General features: G+C 43.4%; 1 protein-coding gene across 2 annotated transcripts in view; it reads left to right on the top strand.

The window, feature by feature from the left end:
* The first annotated feature begins 1,559 nt into the window (after positions 1-1,559).
* Positions 1,560-27,084, top strand: part of Csnk2a2 (casein kinase 2 alpha 2) — a 41,992-nt gene continuing 16,467 nt past the window's right edge. For both annotated transcript variants that reach the window (XM_051169279.1, XM_051169278.1), the window contains exons 1-5: positions 1,560-1,686; positions 2,367-2,478; positions 13,397-13,498; positions 17,337-17,387; positions 25,849-25,908. In XM_051169279.1, coding sequence (XP_051025236.1) covers positions 1,583-1,686; positions 2,367-2,478; positions 13,397-13,498; positions 17,337-17,387; positions 25,849-25,908 — 429 coding nt within the window. In that variant the 5' untranslated portion in view covers positions 1,560-1,582. The remainder of the gene's footprint in view (positions 1,687-2,366; positions 2,479-13,396; positions 13,499-17,336; positions 17,388-25,848; positions 25,909-27,084) is intronic.

The raw sequence follows: 27,084 nt of genomic DNA, 5'->3' as shown, positions 1-27,084 counted from the left end.
GGCTTTCACATTGTTTTTACAGGAAGGGGACAGATGGTGAACCAGTAGAGGACTCATGTCAAGCTGCAGTTTTATGAAAGACATGGAGTCACTGAGAGATGTATCCACGTCAGAGAAAGTGGCCTTTAAAGGAAGACTTGAAAAAGAAAGCTAAGTCATTTGAGGGAAGGTGGAGGTACACCCTGGCCAAGCCTAGAGGGAAGAAAGAATTGGGAGATTGAACATGTAGCTGGTTGCCTGTAATCCCAGCACTCAGGAGGCAGAAGCAGTTGGATCTCTGCTGAGTTCAAGGCCAGCCTGGTCTACAAAGCAAGTCTAGGACAGCCAAGGGTACACAGAGAAACCCTGTCTCCAAAAAACCAAAACCAAACCCAAACCCAAAAAACCAAAACCGACGACGACAACAGAAGAATATGGACAGGAAAGCAAGAGAGCCAGGATCAAAGAGAGAAGAGCATTGGAGGCGTGTTTGCCCACCTAGTCTTTAGCCATACCCAACCCCTAGCCTCTCCTACCAGGCAGGACTCCAGCTCTCCCTCCTCCCAAACAAAATAATGGATATTTACAGTCTCAAAGTATCTCCCACAAATTAACGGTTCAATACAAAGGGAGAAAACAGTAACTTTACGGGGCAAACCACCTGGAGAACTCTAGTTTAACCAAGTGGACCAAAAGATGACTCAGTGGGCTCTCAGGGAGGGATCTGGAGGGGAACTGGGAGGAAAGGGTCTAGGACTTCACTGGTTCTCCATGAAGAGAATGAGAAATCTTGGGGGTTGAAGGGGGTCTGTGGATGCCAGGGTGGGGTCCAGAGGGCGAAGAGAAGGAGTGAAGGAAGGGGAAAGTTTGAGGTGAAGGTTTCTTGGGTTTATAAGCAAGACACTAAGGAGGAGTGGAAACAGATGACAGGAAAGTCAGCCCAGGTCTAGTATGGGAGGTCGCTGTGGCTGGACACTAGGTGGCTGGACTATAGGGCTGTGCTGAAAGCGGCGCCAGTCGAGGACGAAGGCTCCTGGGCGGTGGTAGCCTGCAGGTGGTCACGCTGCAGGACCGCCACATCGCCTGGCGGGTGGCGGGAGGCCAGGTCGCTGAGGAGGCCAGCGCTGGCCACAGTCCCCCCGCGCTACAGGGGGCGCTGTGGGCCGGGGCGGGCCGGGGCTGGGCGGCGGCCGCTCCTGGCGAGCGCGGCCCCTTTTCCGGGTTTCCTCCGCCTCCTCCTCCTCCTCCCTTTTCGTCGCCGCTGCCCCTCTCCCGGCCGGTGGCTGTCGTAGCCGCTGCCGCCGCCGCCGCCTCTGGGGGCCGCGAGCCGAGCGGAGGCCGCCGCGCAGCACGAGCTCCGCCGTCCCGTCGGCCGCCGAAGGCCCCGGGCCGGCTCGGCCGGCGCCCCCCGTGCCCCCGGCCCGAGCGTCTGTCCGCCCGCCTCCGCGGGCCCGGCCTGGCGCGGACGCCCGTCGCCGCCGCGCTCCTCCTCCTGCTCGGGCGGCCCGCGGCTCGCCGCCTCCCGCGCCTGCCGCCCCGCGCCCCACGCCGCGCCGCCGCCGCCGCCCTCGGCGCCCCGCGGCGCCCCCCGGTCCCGCCCGCCATGCCCGGCCCGGCCGCGGGCAGTCGGGCCCGGGTCTACGCCGAGGTGAACAGCCTGAGGAGCCGCGAGTACTGGGACTACGAAGCCCACGTCCCGAGTTGGGGGTAAAGCCGCCGCCTGCCGCCCCCCGCGCGAACCGCACCCGGCCGGCCGCTCGGCCTCGGGGCTGGCAGGGAGGCAGGGCCCCGGCCGCACGTGTCCCCGACCTCTCCTGTCCGCCCGGGCCGGCCCCCGCGGCTCAGCAGCCGGTGGGGAGAAGCGTGGGGTTAGGGGTGGGGACGGCCCTTCCTCTTCGGACTTTGGGGTTCCTATGGATTGGGTAGTCCATGGCTGTCCTCTTGAGCTGTTAAGATCTCTACCTTTTTACTTTTCTGAAATGAAGCTGGGTGGGAGGAACGTTTTGAGCATGGACTGATTCTCTAAAGCAGGCAGGCAGTGGCTCCCTGGAGGGTGTGAAATGAGAGGCTGGTGCTGTGGAGCTGTGGCGGGGGGTGGGGGGGCACCCCAGTACCACCAAGGTGGATGCTTTGCTCAGTTCCCTTAAGGTGGCCCTTAAGGCCCCCATAGCTGCCCTTTCTCCCCAGGTTAGGAGTCAGTTAGGTTATGAGCGCTGCAGAGTGAAGGGAGCCAAGCTTCTGTGTCCCATTTAAAGGACGAGTTGAGATGTAACATAGGGACGCTTCCAAACACTTAATTAATGGAAGTTGCTGGACGGATCTATAGTGGAAGTAGGCTTGCTTAATCACAAATCCTGGCATTTATGTGTGTCTCTTGCCTTTCACAGTAATCAAGATGATTACCAACTGGTTCGAAAACTTGGTCGGGGCAAGTATAGTGAAGTATTTGAGGCCATTAACATCACCAACAATGAGAGGGTGGTTGTAAAAATTCTCAAGGTGAGTGTCCTATGAGTGGCATGTAACATCGCCCCCCCCCCACACACAGGGCAAAAGGATCAGCTATTCCCGAATAAGCGATTTGAGCTCTTCCTGTCTCCTGGAGGATGGCCCCACATCACTTCTACATGCTCTGGTGAACTTTTGATAAAATGAGCAGACTGGTTTCTGAATTTGGTAGGTTAGAAACAGTTTGAAGTGTAAAATCTGGGCTTGTCAAACAAAACTTGTGAGAGGAGCTGTGTTTGATAACAGAATAAATAGGTCTTCACAAGAAAGAAAAGCCTTTGTATGGAGAATCTGTCAGTTTAGGGCTGTTTCATCATTGCTGCTACTCTCTGAATTACTCCAGAAAGTTGTCCAAAAAAAACCCACAAAACAAAACAACAACAGAAAACCCCCACACCTCAAAAACTGGAGTCTTCAGAGATAAGTTTACAGCCAAAACTGCAGTACTCCCCCAGTTGATACTCCCATTTCATTTAGCAGCAAAGTTTCAGGTGGGCTGGATATAGCAAGCTGACCGACCCTAAGAGAGATTTGGGCAACAGAAGAGTACATTCTAGCTACTGAAACAGTAACTGGAACAAAACTGTCTGAGTGGCAGGACTAGCCCTCTCCCTTAGATCATGGTAGACAGGGCTTTTGTTATAGCTCCAATGAAGACATGGTCTTAATGAGCATGAAGGGCTGCCTGGGTTTCTGTGCAGGTCATGGAAGATTAAGTAATGCTTTATGGGGTTTAGGAGAAAGTGATCCTTAGGACTGAACATGTATGCGTGTCTAGTGAGACTGAGAAGGCCTGAGAGTGGTAGTGCTTCCCATGAACCTCGTCTTCACAGTGGCCCGGTGGAGGGTCGGTGGGACAGAAATGTGGGGTTGAAAAGCTTGTGCCTTAAGGCAGTCCTCTTATTTGTAGTGTAGATTTTAGCATTCTGTAAATCATCTTTCAGGAAAATGGCTGCTGCTATTGTTCCTTACCATCCTAGCCTCATGATAAAGGGTCAGAATTGCTGCAGAGGCAGGTGACATATCTCAGCTGCCTAAGGCACTGGGGTGAGAAGTAAGGCATGATGCTGAAGGTAGGGAGCTTGGTCCCTCTAAATATGAGTTATAGAAAGTCTGTACTTACAGGAGGGGTGTATTTTAAGCAGAGAAATGTTTTCTTCAAGGAACTTGCTGGAAAAACCATGCAGTTTCATTACATACATAAGCATAAGTGTTTTTAATAGAAGTTACTTCAGACATTTTAATTTTAAGGAGTAAGCAAAACAAGTATAGTTAGGAATATCCATGTTGCATTGCTGTACATTTGGAGGATTGAATTGCCAAGTCTAAAGCAATTCCAGGGAAATGTCTAAGTGTCTGTGCAATGGCATTTTTTAGAATAAGTGCGGCTTCCTGTGGTGTGTTTTGAAGGGTGTGTGTGGATCTCAGTGTGTGTGTTTGGGAAGGCATAGTGTTAGTGATTTTTGTATCGTTCTTGGGAAGACCTTCGGAGATTAGTTGCTTGATAGTTTTTCTTCTGCTCTAAAGAGTCTTTGCATATATTTACCGTCCAGTATAGAAGCTACTGTAGATTATTTTTACAAATGGCAGACACAGGCACAGAGAAATGCACCTGACATCACTATGTTGACATGGCCCTTCACCAGAACTCTTTTTTTCCCTATTTCTTCATGCCTCTGACTGTTCATTTTAGCATTGGATTATAGGGTCTTACCATTGAACACAGAATAAGTTTTAAGGGTCAAGCATGAGATTTGGGAGACCTCTTTGATGCCCTGGTTTGTCAGGTGTTTGTTTGTTCTCAGATGGCAGCCTGAACCTCCTTACACTCCTTTGTCAAAGCTCTGTGGCAATTCTGTGTACGTTTTATTCCTATTTAAAGGACAGAGTAAGAAACCACTAATAATATTGTGGTTTTGTTTTTATAATGGATTCAAAGTATTATTTTTAAAAAGAACAGAGTCTTTATCCAAAGTTATGCTTATTACTCAAATAAGTTGAAATTGTGACTTATATCTATTATTGTGATATTTGCTTATAGGAAATTAAGCCCTTAACAGTGCCGGCTGCTCAGTGTAGGGCAGTCTAGGAAAGGTTCACTTTTCACATAAGCCTGCTGTGTTTAATCTGCAGGAAGGAAGGAATTTACCGTACATGAGGTGACTGAGACACAAGGTGCATATACTCAGTGACGCTTCATATCAGTCTTTGTCATTTTGTCCCAGCAGTTGGATACAGAATGATCATGAAGGGCTTTAATTTAACCAATATTTTTACTGGTCAAGGTATATTGAGGCTATTAGGGGGCTTCACAGATTTATAAAGTTGCTTGTGAAAGTTTTGAGACTTTTATAAGGTAATATTCGTATTAAAGTGGTGGCGCACGCCTTTAATCCCAGCACTTGGGAGGCAGAGGCAGGCGGATCTCTGAGTTCAAGGGGAGCCTGGTCTACAAAGTTAGTTCAGGACAGCCAAGGCTACACAGAGAGACCATGTCTCTAAAAATACACACACACAAACACACACACACACACAAGATTTCTTTAATGTATCTGTGTGAAAAAGTGAAGATGTGTGCAAGTTCTGAGGCTAAATCTTAAAACTTCCTAGTGAATAGAGAAGTCAGATTCTTTATCCTTTCTTGGGGGGGGGGTCATGTCAGAAATTGTATTAAGGAGAAGAGGAAAATGGTTTTCTTAAAAAAAGGGTTTATGCAACAAGGCAGAAAGCTTCAGTGTCATAATTTTCATCTGGATCGTAAGCAGTCAGTTCTTTAGTTCTTTTGTAGTACTTAAATGTGCACAGAAGTGAAATAAAAGCATTAGTGAGCACTGCCTGTAACTTCCTGGGGTCCTTGAGAGCTTTCAATTACACTGCTCTTTCCTGAGTAGATGTCAAGTGCAATACTATTTTTTAAAAACAACCAAAGTGTTTTGAACCAGTGCTGCAGTGGCTTAAAAATTCTCATATAAGGCTCCCTGTTAGTAGCATGATTTTGTATTACAAGCGGCTTGGCTGCCCACTGCCCCCCTCCCTCAAAATTAATGCTTGATTAAGGCGATGTTGGTATTAAAATTTGTCTTAAATGTGTTTAACATATTCATAGGATTTTTTTTGAAAATGTATTGGTGGGATTGGAGTAGTTGCTCAGTGGTAGAGCACTAGCCTAAGCAAGCTCAGTCCTGGATCTGGGCCTCACCACCCCTCCCCCACCTCAAAACAAAATAGAATATTCAAATTTTAGGTTCTTAAAAGGAAGATTGGCATTAGTTACAGCTCTTTATTAGTGATTTAGTGGTCAGCTGGTGGCCTTTGTTATATCAAAATGGTGGTGTCTTCATGTAATGAAGTGCTTCCTCCTCTGGGCCTCCTTTGTCTGAGGGTTAGGTCTCTTACTCTGCATTTAGGCCTCTGCACTAAAACATCTCCCTAAAGCAGCATGTTAGTGGCAGTTTCATTTTTTGTGAATCCTAGTTTTAGCAAATGTTTCATGATGTAAGAGTAGTTATTGAAACAATATTGGAGTATTAGTAACATTAAAGTGTTAGAAATTCTGTGTAAACTGGCCAGGGTGGTTTGTAATGTTGGCAGTGTAGGGATATAGATGTGGAGTGTGATTCGCCTGTGTTAAGCAGAATCACAGACTGTACCTGCTTAGAGTACAATAGAAGCAGCTCCAGAGAAAGACTGATTGCCATGTATCACAGAGTGAATGCAGGCACTGCGGATAGGAACCTGTCAGAGGAAACCAGGCCTGTTGAATAGTTGACTTCCTGGTAGTACTGAATTGTGGGCGAGTGCAAGGGCACTCACTGGAAGTGAGAGGGGTTATTTCTGATATTTGCAGACACTTCTCGGGAATAGTTTGGAAGTTGGGCTGGATGCAGACTGATTTTGAGCAGGTTCTGTGTTAGTATCCACAGGAGCACGCCTACAAGTATGGCCTTAGTATTTGCTTTGCACTGTTGCGTTGAAGCCCTGGCAGTGTTTTTGCTTGTGCTTTTGTTGTGTTTTGTTTTTGTTTTTTAAAATTACATTTCTTTATGTGTGGGGAGACTGGTTCATGTATGGAGTCAAAAGATGATTGGTGGGGGTCAGTTCTCCCCATTTGTTCCCAGGATGTGCTTCTATCTGCTGAGACACCTTGCTGTCCCCTTACCTTAGAGCAGTGCTTCTCAACCTTCCTAATGCTGCGGCCCTTTGATACAGTTCCTCAAGGTTGTATTGATTTTCAGCCATAATTATTAATTTCATTGGTACTTCATGACTGTAATTTTGCTATGGCTGTAAATTACAATGTAAATATCTGTGTTTTCCAATCATTTTAGATGACCCCTGTGAAAGGGTCATTTGACCCACAGGTTAAGAACCACTGCTTAAGACCTTTTGACTCATACAGTTTTTTTTAAAGGTCATAACAATTACTTGCCAGATTTGGGTGTGTATAATTTAGTCCCTTTAATATGAGATAATCTGAGTGTAAACTGTGTATGAAAAGTATACAGTGATTGGGAGTGCCCATTTTATGTGTGGCTCAAGGCTCCACGTGGCATTTGCAACCTAATTTCTGGATCTACCACTTCGTAATCTAAATGGTAGGTTGTTAGCCATGTGAATAAGAGGGCAGGATACTTGAATTCTAGATTGTTCACTTATAACCTTTGGTTCTTTTTATCTCATCTGTAATTTTTTTTTTTTTTTTGCCTGCCTCCCTCCCCTGTGCCTAGCCCTTTATCTCATCTGTAAAATAGGATTATATGAAATAAAGATAAAAGGGTATGTAGCTAATATTATTGTCATAATCCCTAGTGTTTTTCTTTTCAGAGTATGCCCAAACAGTAGACTGCCTGAATTTAGATGTCAGGTTCAGTACTTGGCTCTGTGACAATGGATGGTTTGGGTAAACTGTAGGAAGAGAATTAATTTACCTCAGAAGATTAAATGTACTTAATAAGCTTGGTGCTGAGAGAGCAATATGATACAGTAATAACAGTGTTACAGTTGAATTAACTGAACATTTTTAGAAGAAAAGCCAATATTCAAAGGGATTGTACCATTAACTTGGTGAGATTAAAAGGCTCTGTTCTAATCTTTGCAGTCTCCCCTTTATTATTTTTTTATCCCCTTTATTTTTTATAATGCATATAGCATAAAGCCTACCATTGTAACTGTTTTTTAAATATGCAGTTTGTGGCATTAAATGCATTCATCATGCTGTTAGGACCATTACAACCATCTATCTGCATCGCTCTTCTTAGCTTGTAAAACTAAAACCATGCCCATTAAATGATGGTTCCCCAGTCCCTTATCTTCCTAGCTCCTAGCAACCACTGACCTGATAAAGCCTGTCTTAGGACTAGCTTATTTGACTTAACATGCTGCCTACAAATGTATTTATACCTATGATACAGTTTATTTTTTGCTAGGCATGCCTGTAATCCTAGCACTTGGGAAGGTGAGATAGGGGATTACCTTAAGTTCAAGGCAAACCTGGGCTTCAGTATAAACCCTGTTTCAAAGAAAACTTAAAAGACCACCCACTCATCCATGGCCAAAACTAAGCTGCTTCCTCGTGTTCACTCTTGTGACCAGAGTTGCTTTGAACACAGGTGTGCAAATGCCTCTTTGAGCCTTTGTTTTACTGCTTTGGGGTGTATATTCAAAAGTGCAGTTGGTGGTTTATATGGTAATTTATCTCCCTTTTTATATATAGATGGCATCGCTATAAATTGCCCAGGCTGGCCTTGAACTGATAATTTTTCCACCCTCAGCCTCCTGAGTGCCTATGCCACCATACCTGACTCTTTTTCTCCTTTTGAGGAACTTCTCACAGTAGCTGATCCATTTTATAATGCTAACTGCGGTATGTGAAGGTTCTTTGTCTATATCTTCATCAATATGTTGTTTTCCATTTTGAGACAAAGTCTCACCAGCTAACCCAGGCTGGCCTTTAATTCATAATTTCCCTTGCACTGGCCTTTCAACTGCCTGGATTACAGGCATATACCATCACACCAGCTAATTTTCTTTTTCCTTCTTTGGTTGGTTGGTTGGTTTCTCTGTGTAGCCTTGGATATTCTGGATTGCTTTATAGACCGGGCTGACCTTGAACTCAGAGATCCTCCTGCCTCTGCCTCCCAAATGCTGGGATTAAAAGTGTGTCCTGCCACACCAAGCTCTAATTTTCTTTTTCTTTATTTTAATTAGTTTTCTTGTATTTGATTTGGTTTTGTATTTCAAGACAGGGTTTCTCTGTGTAATAGCCCTGGCTGTCCCGGAACTCTCTTTGTAGACCAGGCTGGCCTCAAACTCATAGAGATCCACTTGCCTCTGTGTCCCTGAGTGCTAGGATTAAAGGCATGCATTACCACGCCCAGCTTATTTTTCTTTCTCTTTTTTTAAAAAAATGTAACGTATTTATTTTTATTTTATGTGCATTGGTGTTTTGCCTACATATATGTCTGTGGGTGTCAGATCTTGGAGTTACAGGCAGTTGTGAGCTGCCTTGTGGGTGCTGGAAATTAAACCAGGGTCCTCTGGAAGAGCAGTCAGTGTTCTTAACTGCTGAGCCATCTCTTCAGCCCCTTAATTAGTTTTCTTAATCTTATTGTCATTGAGGCTTTGTTGTTTTGTTTTGTTTTTTGAGACAGGGTTTCTCTGTGTAGCCTTTGCTGTCCTGGACTCACTTTGTAGACCAGGCTGGCCTTGAACTCATAGTGATCCTCCTGCCTCTGCCTCCCAAGTGCTAGGATTAAAGGCGTGCGCTACCACTGCTGGTTGTCATTGAGATTTTATACTTTGCCTTTTTACATTTTTTTTTCTTTAGTTCTGAGAATAATTCTCTTGGAATTGGTAGTGTAATTAGAATGATGTAACTTGAAAGATTAGAGGAAAAGTTGCTGTGAATAACATTGTTTGGCTAATATTTTTATGTCGGTCAAATGCACTAGTTTTCACAAATGTGTAAACATAAGGAAATAAATGTCAGCCTGGCGAAGCTTCTTCCTCCTTCAGCATTCTTCCTTCCTGCACTCACTGTTGACCATAATTCCTCATTGCATGGGATGGAGTAATACCTTAGTGGACAGTCATTGCTTTGATAGTGGGATGAAAGTTTAGGAGTTAGTGGCTTTATTTCTGTTCGTCTTAAATATATCAATCTAGTTGAACTTGGAAAGAAACTTTAAAGGGGCTTTGCCTTTGATGCTTTCTGAAATGGATTGAGTTCCTGGTTCCCATGTCTTTGGCAAACAAGTTGACAAGCTGAGTTGCAATTACTATTGCCATTAAAGTCCCCAGCGCTGCCTCTAAAGGAGTGAAGCTCTGGGCAGAGGAGGAAGGTGATGGCTTCTGTTAGCTTCTCCTTTTCTGCAAGCTTATATTTTGTTGTAATTTTTTAAAGATCTGGGTAAGTAGGAGAGACATTTTTACCCTAGGGCCACTTTGAACATGTCTTCCAGATGGCCAGCACTGCCGTGCACGTGTGGAAATCCTTCTGAACACTTTGCCCTCTTTTCATTTTCTGAGGATGGGTACATCTATAACATTTTAAATAGTAAGCAAGTTTTTGTAGTAAAACTTGTCTTTCCTTTAAATATTTCCTTAACATTTATGGTGGTGCATACCTATAATCTCAGTGTTTTAGGGGCTGTGGAAAGAGGATAGCAAGTTAACTTTTGCTGCTTTATCTACTTTGAGTTAAAAAAAGTCAACTTGGAAAACAGCTAAACCAGTGCCATTTGAATCTTTGAAACAGCACCATCTGAATTACAGAAATGGGTGAGAGCCTTGATAGCGTACTCCGTGGTTTCTGCATGCTGTGTGGCCAATGGGAAGAGAGTCAGAGCATCTATATTTGTGTAAAACTTGTAAAGCTTTTTGTTTGCTTGTTTGTTTTTTGTTTTGTTGTTGTTGTTGTTATTTTTTATTTTTTGAGACTGGGTTTCTCTGTGTAGCCTTGACTGTCGTGGACTCACTTTGTAGACCAGGCTGGCCTCGAACTCACAGCGATCCATCTACCTCTGCCTCCCAAGTGCTGGGATTAAAGGCGTGCGCCACCACTGCCCGGCCCACAACTTGGAAAGCTTTTAAAGATGTCAGTGAAACTCCCTGATAAATGCTCTTGTCTTCACTGATTCCATATGTAAAACTAAATGATATTTTATTTACCAAGTTCTTTATTAATTAGCTTCTGGTATCTTCCTCAAGCTCAGAGCAGTACATGGAGGCTGATGGAGCTGCTTACTGCCTGCTGCTTGTGCTTTGGAGGGATGTGGCCTGGGCTGTGGGTCACACTTTTTTGAGTCCTCTTGGTGTCTGGCAGCATCTGAGGACTCCAGCTGCTCTTGCTCCATTGGACCATTTTAGAGTTGCCTACCTGTTCCCAATCTCTGGTCTGGGTAGTTTGGGGCATCAGAATGTGCTTTAGCTGTACAGTAACTTCTCTTTAGACAGAGTGAAAAATAGTCAGCCTTTCTGGGTTCTAGGAGCTGTACTCCTGTGTTGCTGGGGAGCTGAGGAGCAATGCAAGGCTGGAGAAAGTGGCAGAGGCATAAAAGCAGGTTGTGTACTGGCTGTCCATGCGAGTTGGTGCTGTCTGAGCAGAAAGGCTTTCTTGATCGAACAGGGCTCTGGTTGCAGGCTTTTGTTTTAAACAAGAGTGGCATTACCAAGAGTTTAGATGGAGAGATAGCAAGCTTTTGTCTTTTAACATCACTGCAGAATTACAAAAGAATCGCCAGATAGCCTCAATCCCAATGTTGAAGAGCAGAGGCAGATGAGACTCTGTTTAGGGGCCAGCCTAGTGTACATAATGAGTTCCAGGATAGCCAGGACTACACAGAAAGACCGACCCTGTCTCAAAAATAAAGTTAACCATAACAACAAAAAACACTCCAAACAGCTTTCGCCAGATTCCTCAAATATTGACATTGGCTTTATCTTTCAGTTTTTCTCATATATATACCATACACGACACGTGTGTGTGTGTGTGTGTGTGTGTGTGTGTGTGTGTGTGTGTGTGTGTGTGTAAATATGTATACATATACACCACACTTATATAAACAAAGACATATTTTTTGGATTTGTGTATATACATATAGTATACTCAACAGGTTTCTCCTGACATATCTGAGAGTAAATCGCAGTCATCCCTAAGTTCTTTATAGTATTTTCTTTAAAACTGATTTCTCACATAGTTTTATAGTATCTTGTTCAGAAATGAGGGGCTGGGCGTGGTGGCACACGCCTTTAATCCCAGCACTTAGGAAGCAGAGGCAGGCGATCGCTGTGAGTTCGAGGCTAGCCTGGTCTACAAATCGAGTCCAGGACAGTCTCGAAAAAACAAAAAAACAAACAAAAAGATAGGCTCTCTTACTGAACCTAAGCTCACTGTTAATTCTGCTAGGCTGGCCAACTAACAACCTGCAGTCATGCCTGGCTTTTTGCATAGGTACTGGGGCATCTGAACGTAGGTCCTCAGGCTTGTACAGCTCTTGTCCACTGAGCCATTTCTTCAGCCAACCCACCTTCCCTGCTCTTTTTCAGAGGTATGTTTTAGGGACCAAAAGATTATTTATCATCTCTGAGCTTTAAAAACGTGTGTGTGTGTGTGTGTGTGTGTGTGTGTGTGTGTGTGTGTGTACACGTACACATCTATTGTGTGTATTGAGCGGAGGGAGGGAACACACTATGTGAAGGTCAGAGGACAAATTGTGACAGTGGCTCCCTCTGACCTTGTAGGTTCCAGGGATTGAATTCAGGTCATCCGGCTTGACAGCAAGCACTATTACTCACTGAACCTTCTCACTACCCGCCGAGCCTAAAGTTTTTTAGATTTTGTTTTATCATTTCATGGAAAGTCCATGGACCTCTCTTTATCTTTCTATTATAATAGCAGTGCTTTAACAATAAAGTAGACCTTTTCCTTAGCACAGTCTCTCCCTTGTCCCACCTGGGAGAAAAGCTCATAGGTGAAGACAGTGCTGCTGGCCAGTCAGGTTACCAGGCCTGACTCTTGCTTCTGCGCCTGTTACCTTTGACCTTGGGTGAATAGCATCTCTGCCGCCTACCTTCCTGCTTAGAGGCTTCGTGAGGCAAACAGACTTTCCCCTCAGTCATTAAGTTGGTGAAGGTCAGAAAGTTAGCTTGTGCTGCAGTCACCATTATGTCTGTCACTGTTCTGAGTGACTTACAAATCACATCGATTATGACATACTTGCCTTTTCAGAACTGCTTTTATTTGTTGACTTCAGACAGAAAATGATATACATAATGGTAGTATTTCTAAGAAGGCCTTTCGGTTTCCATCTTGTAGGTTAGTGGCTTAGCAGTCAGCAGTCACTGCTGGGATGATACCAGCGTTCTCTCTCTAGGATCTGTTGGGAGAGCTACTGGTTTAAGCTGTTGTGATTCTGAATCTTAAGGAAGTGGGAGTGGCAACAGGAAATGGGAGCCAACAGCTTGGAAATAAGTTTGTAACATGGTATCAGTTAACTAATTCTTGCCCCTGAGACTCAATGTAACTCACTGGAACAGTAGGTGTTTGGCCATTTTGTTTCAGATTTTCCATTTGTCCATGGTCTACAGCTGTTCAGAGGCTGTAACCCATTTGGCAGTAATCCACTAAGCATGCATTTATTTTTAAAATATTACATGGGTGTTTACTAAATATGCTAGATGTAACAACTACTTAAAGATATTGCTGCATAAGCTATAAACTATAAAATGTTTAACCTAAAAGATTATTATGGGGAAGCACACTTTTTTCCTTCTATTTTAAGCGTATTCTTTAACACAACACAGTACACAGCAAAATGATCTGTGCTGTTGCCTTAACATTATTTAAAATTGTATTTATTATGTTAACTTCAAAAGGAGTCTCACTTCTGATTACTCTTATGTATTTAAGCCAGTGAAGAAAAAGAAGATAAAACGAGAGGTTAAGATTCTGGAGAACCTTCGTGGTGGAACAAATATCATTAAGCTGATTGACACTGTAAAGGACCCTGTGGTAGGTGCCTGGTGATTGGGGCATGTGCTAGTGGGTGGGGTGGGTTGTTGTTTAACCCCAGAGCCTACTGTGGTGTTGCACAATGGGCTGATAGCACTGGTGTTTACCTCTGAGTGAGTTTAAAAACCATACAGTAAATCATGCTGAATGATGAGCTAGCTACCACCACTAAATGGAATCTAAATATGTAGAGAAAAACCCTACCCCAGATTTGTTACCTGTTTCTTTGATTTAGCCCGCAGAGGTTTGCTAGATAGCTCCATGAAGCACTACTTTTGTTCTGTTTTTGAACGCTGCTCACTGCCAGTTTGCATTATCTTGCCCCACTCTTGTCAGCTTGACACTGGGAATCTCTGTGTTGATTCTACTGTAGAGAGCTAAGCAGGTCCTAGAAAAAGAAGTCTTGCTGTTTCATGTGCTAGTCTTTAGCTTCGCATCCACCACAAGGCACCTCCCATTGTATGTGAGCAACTAAAAGTGTACACATGCTTTACAACTAAAATGCTTTTGTTAAAATGCTTTATTTGGAGCTGGGTGTGGTAGCTCACGCCTTTAATCTCAGCACTTGGGAGGCAGAGGCAGGCGGATCTCTGTGAGTTCAAGGCCAGCCTCGTCTGCATCTGCAAAGTGAGTCCAGGACAGCCAGTTACCACTGAGAAACCCTGTCTCAAAAAAAATGCTGAGTGTGGTGGTGCACACCTGTAATCCCAGCACTTGGGAAGCAGAGGCAGGTGGATCGCTGTGAATTTGAGCCCAGCCTGGTGTATAAAGCGAGTCCAGGACAGCCAGGACCCTGTCTAGAAAAAAAAAAGAACCCCCCTAAATGCTTAATTTGGGGTAAGATGCCTCAGTGGTATAGGAATTTGCTACATAGGCCTAGAGTTTGATCCCAGAAACCATGTCAGGGTAGAGAGAAACTCTCCACAAAATTCCCTCTGACTTCCACATGATGTGCCATCATAGACACATGTATATACATCTACACAACACAGTCTTTTTAAAAACTATAAAATAATACACTTAATTTTGGCCTATTCTAGTTTGCTGTTCACTATTGTTTGCTTCCCCTAAGGAAAAACATGGCAGCATTTGATTGCCAAAGCAAGGATGCTTGGAAAAGCTACCTTGGTGCCACTTCGTCCTGTTGCTATTGCCCACCAGCTCTACCTGATTATTTCTATGAGAGTTTCATGCAATCTTCTCTAAGAAGCAGGTCTTTGTTCTATATCTGAGGACATCTCATCCTGTACTGGTACCTGAGTGCCTGCTGTAGGCCAGGCGCTACACTGAGTATTTAATCCCCATGGTGACCCAGGGGGTCACTACTGCTGTTGTCAACATTGTACTGTAAGAAAACTAAAGTCTACAAAGGTTAAGTAATTGCCAAACTGCACAGTGATAAGGATGAGAAAAGATTTTTTTTTTTCTTTTGGACCCTGGTCAAGCCTGAGAAGGGGCCGTTATATACCAGTTTATAACTGATTCTCAATAAATAATATAGCCTATCCTGCTCAGTTCAGATTAATGACTAGCCCTGAACTACTTAATATTTAAGGTTAAAATGGATTTATTCACTTAATGTATATATATATCATATTTTTTTGTTGTTAATGCGTGAGATGAAAATGGGTATTGTAGCTGGGCATGGTGGCGCACGCCTAATCCCAGCACTCGGAAGACAGAGGCAGGTGGAACGCTGTGAATTCAAGGCCAGCCTGGTCTACAGAGTGAGTCCAGGACAGCCAAGGCTACACAGAGAAACCCTGTCTCGAATAACCAAAAAAGAAAACGGGTATTGTTCACTTAAGGGCACACACATACACACCCCATATATAGAAAATGTGAATTTGGGGGTATAGCTGAGTTGGTAGTGTGTTGCTAGCATAAATAGATCCTGGTTTGGTCACTAGAACTGTGTATAACCCAGGCAAGGATGTGTGCCTATAATTCCAGCACACAGAAAACGGAAACACAACAGTCAGAAATTTAAGGTCATTCTCAACAACATAGGGAATCTAAGGCCAACCTAACTAGAGACCCTGTTATGCACAAAAAAATTAATAAATAAAAAAACAAAACCAAGACTTCAGAAGATGCTACTAGGAGCTAAACCTAAGGGCCTTGCCCATGGCTTCAAGTGTGAGTTAGCACATGTCAGTCTCCCCACATATACCCTTTCTCACTCTCCCTCTTCCCTTGCCCCTTCCTTACTCCGTCTCTCAGTTAACTGAACTTATTGATACCCTACTTAATATTTGTAACTTGTTAACATATGTTTATAATACATGAGTTAAGCAAAAAAAAAAAAAAAAAAAAGAACTTGAGCTATGTCTCAGTAGTTAAGAGCACATGTTATTTTCCGGAGAACCTGAGTTTTATTCCCAGCACCTGTATCAAGTGGCTAAGAGCTACCTGTAACTCCAGCTCTAGAAGGCTCAGACACTTGGCTCTGGATACTTGTACTCATCTGCACATAGCAAACACATAATTTAAAATAATAAAAATAGGTCTTCTTTTTAAATTGATGTAAGTGGAAAGGGAAGCTTTAGCCCCTGAATTTGAGAAGATCAGACTTACTTGAGTCTGTAGAAAGGTCAGGTTCTTGATATAATGTTAAAACCATTTATTCATGGTACTGCTATGTCTCTGTAGTACCCAGGTGAAAACCTGTCTGTGTGTATGCTATGGCCCACTCCCTAAGAACCTTGTGATAAAGTTCTCAGCAATAAAGATTTACCCTTAAAACTCATGCTTTTCTCCTAGTTTTGAAACATTTCTGCCAATTAGCATGATTTTATTTCTCCTGAGTAAACCTGACATTTGAAGCTCTAAATTTCTACAAGGAAGTATTGAACTTTACTAATTTCATTAAAGACTGTGGTGTCTACATTTTGTGTGGAGTGTTTATGCTATGTGCAGTGTGTTTTGTGCATGGGAGGAGGTTATGTGTGTTTGGAAGCCAGAGGCTTTTCAGTTAGGCTGACTGTCCATTGAGCTTCTGGGATCCTCCTGTCTCCACATACTGGTGATCACAGTGCCCAGCTTTTGATGGGAACTGGGGACTTGGACTCAGGTCCTCTTGCTTTCACAGCAAGTGTTCTTAACCCACTGAGCCATCTCTCCAGCTATCGTGCTTTTAAGTTTGATTACATTCACCTCTGAGCCCAGGTGATCTTTTAGGCGCCTAAAAAGACTTAACAGATTATAAAACCCTATGAAAACTGTCAGGCATCTTGCTTGCCTAGACCAAGATGAAAGTGTGCAACTCCTGACACAGGTGGCAACTTGAGATACTGCTGAGTGTAAATCTTAATAAAATCTCCGATGGATTGATTATTCAGGGCTTCTGCTGGGTCATTCAGGGAATATCTTCCTTTTAAAACTTCATATGCACCGAAGTGAGCAAAATATACTGAGCTTCCTGGCATGACTGAATTTGAGCAGTATCCACCTTCATGCCAACCTATAACATTTCTTCCTCCCACCTTCTACTTTCCCCAGTTATTTTTGAAGCAATCCAGGTATCATAAATATTGAAAGAGAGAGGTTGGGATTGAGACTGCTCAACATGTGAGTACTTGGTGCTTTTCCAGAGGGCCTGAGCTCAGATCCCAGCACTTATTTCAGATGGCTCACAACTGCCTACTCCAGCTCCAGGAGATCCAATACTCACGAATCTAGAAGAAGAAGAAAACAAAACAAAACAAAAAACAAGAAAACCTAGCCCATTTATGATAAGGGAATCTCCTTTTCATCTCTAAGGTTTGAGGGTGGGCTGTTGCAAATTGCATTTATTACTGTCTGAGTATCTAAAAAGAATCACTGTTCTCTCTTTCAGTCAAAGACACCAGCTTTGGTATTTGAATATATCAATAATACAGATTTTAAGGTGTGTATACTTCTTTCTGGCATGGGGTTAATGGGGGGTGGGAGGGGATGGCTAGGGTTCTGCTTGAATTCCAAATCCAAGCAGTCAGGTATACTGTTGGTGAGTCAGATGACAACTTGGATCTCAAATAGTGCAGACCTCGGTTGTGGTTCTCATCTGTAACGTAAGCTTTAATGCCTGATCTGTAATACCTGCTGTGTACAGCACAGTTTTAGACATTAACTTTGAGCTGCCATTGGTAATAGGAAAAGATAAATGGGTACAGAGCTTCTGTGAACGGAGTCATGGATTGAAGCTGCTAAATGTGTGTACATATATGCATGTCCAAAGCAGTCGATACAAAAACCTACCGAGAGTTGCTGTGTCCAAAAATAAAAATTAAAACAAACAAACAAACAAACTGAACTGGGATATTTAAACTGTTTTATTTTACTTAGTATATAAATTTTCTTTTTATTTATTTTTTTTGAGATAGGGTTTCTCTGTGTATCCTTGACTGTCCTGGACTCGCTTTGTTAGACTAGGCTGGCCTTGAACTCACAGTGGTCCACCTGCCTCTGCCTCCCAAGTGCTGGGATTAAAAGCCACCTCCTGGCAGGATATACTATTTTTAACTAGAGATTTTTTATTTGGTTGGTTGGTTGGTTTGGTTTTTTGAGACAAAAGTTTCTCTGTGTAGCCCTGGCTGTCCTGGAGTTCACTATGTAGACCAGGCTGGCCTTGAACTCAGATAATTTGCCTACCTCTGCCTTCCAAGTGAAGGGATTAAAGGTTTGCACCACCATGTCTGGCTATATGCTAAAGTTGTTTTGTTTTCTTAAATAGTGTCTCATTTAACTCAGATTGCCCTTTGACTTGATCCTCCTGGTGCCTGCCAGGTTCTGTGAGGAGTTAACAGGAATTCTAATGTCTTGGGAAGCCTGTTTTCTCTGGGATCTGAACCCTTAAAGGAGGTGTTCTGAAGACATGGGCACTCTCTCTAATGGATGCTTTTAAAGGAATTGTGGATATCAGTGGTTTCTGAGAGTTGCATATTTGAGAACATCTTTTATCTTCCTCATTTCTTCACTATAATTCTGTGTTGAAATTCATGATTTTCTCTGTTTTGAAGAGTTTGTTCCAGTGTCAGCACTGGAACCATTCCTGTTTGATCTTATAGATTTTTCTTTTCTTTTTCTGGAAGTATTTAGGAATTTCTCTTCATTCCCAGTCTTCTGAATGTTCCAATATGTACCTTCCTGTGGGTTTCTTTCATCTTTAGTTCTGGATTCTTGCTGGGCTTTTTCTATCTGAAAGCTCATGGCCTCGCATAATTTCAGTGTCTTTTGATTTCTCACCCGTTTCTTGTTCTCACTGTCTAGAATATAATTCAAATACTAGATTTTGTATTTTAGAAGTCCATTTCAGCTCTGAATTTTTAAAACACCGGTGTTCTCTTATGCTTTATATGATACCGTTTTCTCATAGAGGTTGCAATCTCCTCCCGCGCCCCACCCCCCCATGCCTTTCATCTACTTTTTTTCACAATTTTGTTTGTCTCTGATAGTTGCTGCTGCTGTTTTAGACCAATGCTCTGAAAGGCGGTCACCTCCTGTCTTGAAGACACCTTGAGTATTGGAGTCATACTGGCGGTCATCAGTTGAGTGCTTTGGGGTCTCGTGCAGATCTCAGTGGGGTTGGATGTAAGCTCACCGCAGCTGCTGTCTTTCAGATTGAGCTGGGTCTGCCCATTTCGGGGCCTTTCTGTGCTTCTTAGTCTGAAGCTCTGTGCTTATGGGCCTCCTTGCTCTTTGACTGAATTTCCAGTTTTTTGAGTCTCTTAAGTCCATGAACATGTTTTCCGGCTTCACACTGTTGTCTCTCACTCTAGTACTGGAGTTCATTGCTCCCAGGCCTGTAACTCGAGAGGACTTTCAGGTGAAGCAGAGGGGCGGGAATCCCCTTTGAACACTGAGCCATGCTATTTTGGTCAGCCTAAAAGAACACTAAATATCAGGTAGCATGCATGTTTTGGAAGGGTGAATGATGACTCTTGGGTAATTAGTTTATCTTCTAGAGAAGATGACAGGTTGCAAATTGGCAATCTGTTGGTCTTTATGTCCTTAAGGATTTTTTTATTTTGTCCTGTATGTGTCTTAATGGGAGGTTTGGTTTTCCTTTTCATCTTTTCCCTTTTAATGTGAGATGCACTAATAACTGGCTTTAAGGAACTTTCAAAGAGTGTTTGCCCTGGCTGAAGGTCGGGTGAGGCAACAGTGATGTGGCTTATGTTGTTGCTCAGTGATGAGTGTCCACTTAGTGTCCCCAGCATGCTCAGGACCCTGGGTTCTATCACCAGTACTGTACAACAAAACAAAAGCAACAGTGCAGCGTACACACATTGCTCAGTGATTTTTATTAACACCAGTTTTGATCAGCTTTGATCTGTAAGTTTCCTTTCTTTATGGAGACATCCCATTTTGATTGATAACTAGGTAATATTACATCTGTAAAGTACGTTTGGACAGCTTTTCTCATTGTAGTCTCTGAACAGGTATATGCAGCAGTGTATGAATCTAGGCAGTTCTCCTGATTTCTTATTAATGTTCGGTGATAGTTTTTTAACTGGAAATGCACATTTTGAACTTGTGGGTTATGTTTTTCCCACAATTTCTGCACAGTGGCCACCTATCAGCCCCACTGTCTAGCTGGCCCAGTCAGTGTTCTGATACCTTTGCTGTTTTGTCTGTCCTTTCCTCGGTGCTAACGTCATCTTTTTGCAGAGTCATCTTGTTAGATGGACATTGTCATACTTGGTTCTTGAATGTGCTGTTAATGGAACCTGAGCACTTTCCTGTGTAGCCACAGGAGCCAAGAGGTTTGGTTATTTACACTGTAATCACCCACTATCATGGTCTTTTCAGACCGTTCTCAGTAACTTTGGCCCCATAATGTCTTTTAGAGCTGTTTGTGAGTACATGGTTCAAGATCAACTGGGCTTTTCAAATTTTATTTTATTGTTGAACTCAGGACCCAGCAACCACATGGTGATTCACAACCATCTGTAATGTGATTTGATGCCCTCTTCTGGCCTACAGGTATACATGCAGGCAGAATACTGTATACATAATAATTTTTTTTTTTTTTTTTTTTAAAGAAAAGAAAAAGAAGAAACACTTTTGGTCCCAACTACTGCAGATGCCCAGCCTGTTAGTGCTGAGTATTGGGAACCTGTTGATGTTTGCTTTGTAATTCTAATGTGGGTCTTGATTTAAACTGTGGTTCTCTGTGGCCTTACTCATTTTTCCCTGGTGTTTCACTTCATGGTAGAGCTAGTTTGGTCAGTTCCCCTTTAAAACCACCAGCAGTTTCTTAAATGTTAAAGCTAAACCATAAAAGAAACATAGTAGCCCATACAAAGACAAAACTTTTTTTTTTAATGGCAAAGTCGTTTCTAAGAGATAAAGAGTGACCACTTAACAGGATACTCCTCAACTTGGAAGTTCTTACCTGAGAGTCAGATATGGTGGTACACACATGCAATCCTGGTGCTTGAGAGCATGAGAAGAGTTCTAAGTTCAAGGCCAACCTGGGCTACATAGCGAGTTCTAGGTCTCGAGACCATGTCTTCGAACAAGTCCATAGGAAAAGGTATCTGTTGAGATGTTGTCAGCTTAAAAATGCTACAAATTGCCAAGTGCAGTGGCACATGCCTGTTATCCCAGCACTTGGGGAGGGAGAGGTGGGCAGAGCTCTGAGTTCAAGGCCAGCCTGGTCTACAAAGTGAGTTCAAGACAACCAGGGCTACACAGAGAAATGCTGTCTTGAACCTCCTTTCTCCCCCAAAAGAAAGATTGCTACAAATTAAAATGCACATGAGTTTTAAATAAAAGATATCATTTGAACATTGAATGCTGAAAAGACTGAATTTGAGCTCTATTCCTGAGAACGTGGTAGATTCACCTTGATTCTTTTGAGTAGTAGCCCTCTGCTAGCCTGTCCTTTTGAGCTCTATTCCTGAGAACGTGGTAGATTCACCTTGATTCTTTTGAGTAGTAGCCCTCTGCTAGCCTGTCCTTTGGGGCTTATGGACTGGATGGTGTCTTCATCAGAGAAACAGGAAGAGTGCATTTAGGGGTCATTAACAGTTTATCATTTCCTTGTAAGCCTTGTGACATTTCTAGGCTGTAATATTTATTTAGTAGATTAAGAATGTGTTCCTTAAATCTCCATAATCAGTTTTTAATCTATGTCTTGAAGGTTACATGTTAACCGCATCTAAATTAATGGCTACAGCATGAAATAACTTGTCTTTGACTTTCTGTTCCCTCCTTATTGGTCTTCTTCCATTTAAGCCCTGAGCTGGATATGCTCGCCCCATTCTCAAATTTCCTGTGCTCATGGGTGCTGGCTCGGAGTCCATACACCTTGGAGTCCTCTTGAATAGTAGCCATGAGGCAGGGCCTGTGTGTGGCTCGGACTAGCTGTGATACACTCACTGTACTGCCCCAGTGTCTTTGAAGTTATGCATGCATGCAGTAGGAGTAAGTGAGGCCCACTGCCGTTCCTTAGGTGTCTGTGACTTTGTATAGGAGGCCTCAAACCTGGTTGTCAAGCTGTACTGTCTGCCATTTTCTTCTTCAGGCATTGTAAGATTTATTTTTAAAGCCCAAGATACATACAACAGTCTCCTTAGATTACTTCTGTAGTAGAACTGATTTCTAGGGAAACACCAGTGAGGTTGAGGCTTTGCAGCTGAACTGGACTGGAGTGGGTAAGTGGTTTCTTCTTCCTATCTTCATTTTATTTGTGTGTGTGTGTGTGTGTGTGTGTGTGTGTGTGTATACACACATGTGCCATAATGCATGTGTGGCTTGTGGGAGTCAGTCCTTTTTTGTACCATATTGCTCCTAGGGATCTTACTTAGATCGTTGGGTGTGGCAGCAAGTGCCTTTACTTGTGAGCTCACATTCTTCCAGGAAACATAGGCTTGGTTTGCTTTTCATAAGTCTTTATGCAAAAGTGCAAAGCGCATTGTGCAGTTGCTTGGTTAATAATATTCTATACATAGCTAGAGGGAAAGTGGCTCTTACGAAGTTTTCCTTTCTAATTTCACATGGACTGTTAGTTCTCGGAATATAGGTTCTGTTTTGTCCCACAAACTGTGAGCTTATAGAAGCCAGTGTGGAGGAGCTAAGCATGCTGTTCTTCTATATGAGGACTTGGCGTGAGAGTTGGTGGAGAAAATGGGCGTAGGCTACAGCTATGCAGTGGATCAGTGACATGCTTGGGAAGATGGGAAGAGTTAAGAGATCCTGAATCAAGCCGGGGGGGGGGGGGGTGGCGCACACCTTTAATCCCAGCACTTGAGGGCAGAGGCAGGTGGATCACTGTGAGTTTGAAGCCAGCCTGGTCTACAAAGCAAGTCCAGGACAGCCAAGGCTACACAGAAACCCTGTTTGGAAAAACCGTGAGGGGGGGGGGGCGAGAGAGGGAGGGAGGGAGGGAGAGAGATTGATCGATGATCACTACCATCAACTTGAGGGCACCTGCTTCCCTCATCATGTGTATGTGTGTACTCAGGCAACACTGACGTGGAACTCTAGGCAGGTTCATGTTTACAACAGTGAGGATTTACTTCTAGAACTCCATGGCCAGTACCTAGTGCTAAACTAGAGCCACTGAGATCTCACTGTGCCATGAACACTTTAGAGCAGTGGTTCTCAAACTATGGGTTGCAGACACCCTTTGGGAGTTGCATATCAGGTATGAACATTATGATTAATAACTAGCAAAATTTATAGAGGTCCTCTGAAAGACTCCGCCCAGCAGAAGATCAAGGCAGATGCTGAGACATGCAGCTAAACTCAGGGGTGGAGCACAGGGAGTCTTATGGAAGAGTTGGGGAATAGACAGAGCTGGAGGGGTCAGGAGCTCCACAAGGAAACCAACGGGGCCAGCAGTTTTGGGCAGGAGGGCGGTGCTCCAGAGACTGATGCACGAACCAAGGACCATGCATGGTGAGGACCTAGACCCTCTGCTCAGATGTAGATAGGCAGCACAGTCTCCTTGTGGTTCCCATAATATGGGGAGTAGACGCCACATGGACTCTGGTCCCCACACCTTGATCACTTCCCCCTTGATGGGGCAGCCTTGCCAAGGCACAAAAGAAGAGGGTACAGGCAGTCCAGATGAGACTTGATAGGCTGAGGGCAGATGATAAGAAAGGAGGGCTCCCCTTTCTGAGGACATAGGAAGGGAGAGGCTACAGTCAGGATGTAAAATGAACAAATTAAAAATTTGAAAAAAATTGAAAAACAGCAAAATTACAGTAGCAATGAAATATTATGGTTGGGGGTCATCGCAACATGAGGAACTATATTAAAGGGTCACAGCATTAGGAAGGTCAAGAACTACTGCCTTAGAGGGAAAGCGTGGCCTAGGGCTCATAAAAGGGAGAGACCATTGTTTGTAGAAAGCTGATAGGATGGTTTGGGAAAGAAGCACTGGAAAGGGACAGTAGAGGGTCAGAGACAGGTTGGTGTCCTCAGAGAGGGTGGTTCCAGGAGCCTGCGTGTAGAGATTGTAACACAACTATTAAAGGAAGCTCGGCTTCCTGGAGGTCTCCTGGAGAGACCTCAGTTATAGTAAGCCCAGGAATTAACTTGACCCAGATGTAGTTTAATCTTTTCCCACCAAGAACTCCTGAAAAAAGAGAGGTCTGGGTGAGTGATAGCCAGCCTTTTGGGGCTTTGTAATGGAATAGGTCCAAGCTTTGTTGTGCAGGTGATATCTTTCATATTCATTAAATTGGTACTGATTCAAATAGTTGGAAATACCTTGTTGACAGCCCAAGGACATTTATTGTTATGCCTCATGCTCTTTATACAATGATTGATACAATAATAAGTACATACTCTCACAGGAAAAGCCTTTTACATACTAAGTTTCGAGTAAAATCGCCCATGTTGGTTTTCTGGAAGTAAAAATTCTAGCACTCTGAGAGTTTGGGATTTTGGTCCAATGTCTTTCTGGGCTGTTCATGGTTCAATTTAGCACAACCTTTGCTATTGATCTCTCTCACACTCAAGTTGGTATCTGAAGCTTAGGCCTGTATACATTCTGGCTGTCAGATATGACCATGTACTAGATAAGAAACCTGCTCTGAAGCACAGGGCTGGGAAGACAGGAACCTGGAGTTTGGTCATTAGGAAGTTGAAACTGCTTGGCAGGAATGGTGAATGGGTATGCTTGAGTACAACTCAGCCCCTCCAGGGCTGGACCCGAGCAACACACCAGCTTGCAGGCCTGAGCCAGCCACTGTCTGAGGCTGTTAGAGCTACATATTCCTACTTAGCTGTAAAGGCAAATTACTCCCTAGAGGGAAGGGGAGGTGTGGCCTCTTCCTCTATAACTGTTCTTGGAAACTAGTTTCTTTGTCATTTTTGCAGATAAGCAGCTTTATTTTCCTCTTTATAGAATCACAGTGTATATCCATTCTGTGCTCCTTGGAGCATGATATGTGAGGCTTCTAATACAGGAAAAGTTGTAGGCCATTTCCACTAACTTTATTTATAGAAAACATTGCCTTGTTTGACAGGGAGAGAAACTTACTTGGAATTGATTGGCTGTCAAAGATGATGCATAGAATCTGGCTGGGGTTGTGGTGCTTTCATGATCCTAGTACTCTGCTCCAAGAAATTGAAATTTATTTCAAATTCCCATGAGGTGTATCTTTGGATTATCAGTAATGACAGTTTTGTTTGTTTGTTTTGTTTTTTAATGCCCGTTTCCATTATTCCTTTTTTTAAAAAAATTTAGTTTTGACTGTGAAATTATTTTTTTCAGCCTTGAATTGTTTGGTAGCGAACAGGAGGCATAGTTTTTTTTTTTTTTCTTAAGTCTCTTGCCATCTTCAAATGTCCCTCGATTTCCTACTGTTTCATTTCCCTAACACTAGTCCACATCCTCTGGAGGCGTTGCTAGGTACTGGGTGGACTTAGTTGGTGTGCCGTAGAATATGGACAGACGGCTTGGACTTCAGCAGTGTGGCCGTGGTTATTAGAACTGTGTAACATAGCCGGGCGTGGTGGTTGCACACGCCTTTAATCCTAGTACTTCAGAGGCAGAGGCAGGCGGATGGCTGTGAATTCAAGGCCAGCCTGGTCTACAAAGCCAGTCCAGGACAGCTAAGGCTGCAGAGAAACCCTGTCCCAAAAAACCAAAACAAACAAACAAAAAAGAACTATGTAACATTAAGTAGCAAAGCTGAAAACTGGCTGAGGGATTTGTTCTCCAGAACTCCTTCCCTCTCCACTGAAGGCAGAGGTGTTGGACTCCTCATCTTTGCCATCCCAGATCAGGCAGTGAAGTCGTGGGTGTCCATGGGAACTTAAGCACTAAGTTTACAGAGGAAAGCCAGCGTTTAGAAGAGTAGAATACGATCAGACTGAATTAACTTTTCTGTTTTCTGAAATTTCAGCAACTCTACCAGATCCTGACTGACTTTGATATCCGGTTTTATATGTATGAACTACTTAAAGTAAGTAGCATTTGTTGATGGTGCATTTTTTTTTTTTTCAGGCTCATTTCTTTAAGAAGTTTTTGAAAAGATAGAGAATTCAAGCAGAATATTTCTTAATACCCAGAGAATTCTATGAGACCTCACAGATTTTCAATAAAACTGGGAAGACTGGCCAGTGAGGGCTGTAGGGCCATTATACAAAGCTCACACACACACCGGTGGCCCTTTTTGGCAGTTGTATTTTTTTTTTCTTTGCCAGTTAATTAATCCTAGTCTTCTCTGTACAACAAGTCACCTCAGACTTAAGGACTTTCTAAAAATGGCTTTCACTTCTCATAATTTCATGAGTTAGCCTGGTAACTTTTTTTAGATTCAAGTCTGCCCGACTAAGACAAGATAGTCTGGCTTGGCCTCATTCACACTTCTGTGATGTGGGTGGGGTTGCTGGAATAGTTGACTTCTGTCTTTTGAATAACAGTAAAAGAATGTAAACCTCAGTGTGTAAACACTGCAACCTGGCATAGACTAGTTTGCCAAAGTCAGTCCTGTAGCCAGCCCTTTACTTCAAAGAGTAAGAAAATAAAATTATTATTATTTCCTTTTTTCTTTCATTTTTGGTGTTTCAAGACGGTTTCTCTGTGTAGCCCTGGCAGTCCTGGAGCTAGATATGTAGATCAGGTTCCAGGCTGGCCTCAAACTCAGATCTGCCTACCTCTACCCCCACCTCCCTACTGCTGGGATTAAAGGCAAGCACCACTACCACCTGGCCATTATTATTTCTTGATGGGAAAGTCACCTAGAAGGCTATGTACATAATCAGCAGACATTTGCAGCCTTTTTTGTTTGTTTCAAACTGTCTTTTAGCATCCCTTTCTTGTATGAGAATTTCTACCTCTCACCTCCAAGCACTGACTAGCTTAGTCCAGGGAGAAGTGAATGGTGGAGTGACTTACAAAGACCAAGTACTGTAAAAATGGAAGCATTATCAATTGGCGAAGGATGTTCTCATTTGTCTTGGCAAACCCTGGAGTAAAGCATTCTGAAAGGGCTGCATATATTTTTTCAGGTTAATGGCTCACTGAGCACTTAACAACTGTGAACACCCCCAGAAGTGCATCATAAACACAGAATTGGCCAGGCATAGCAGAGAGCACATGACTTTAAATCCCAGCATTTGGGAGCTAGAGGCAGGTG

The sequence above is a fragment of the Acomys russatus genome, chromosome 26 (genome assembly GCF_903995435.1).
Source record: "Acomys russatus chromosome 26, mAcoRus1.1, whole genome shotgun sequence".
Taxonomy (NCBI): domain Eukaryota; kingdom Metazoa; phylum Chordata; class Mammalia; order Rodentia; family Muridae; genus Acomys; species Acomys russatus.
This window is presented reverse-complemented; position numbering and strand designations above follow the sequence as displayed.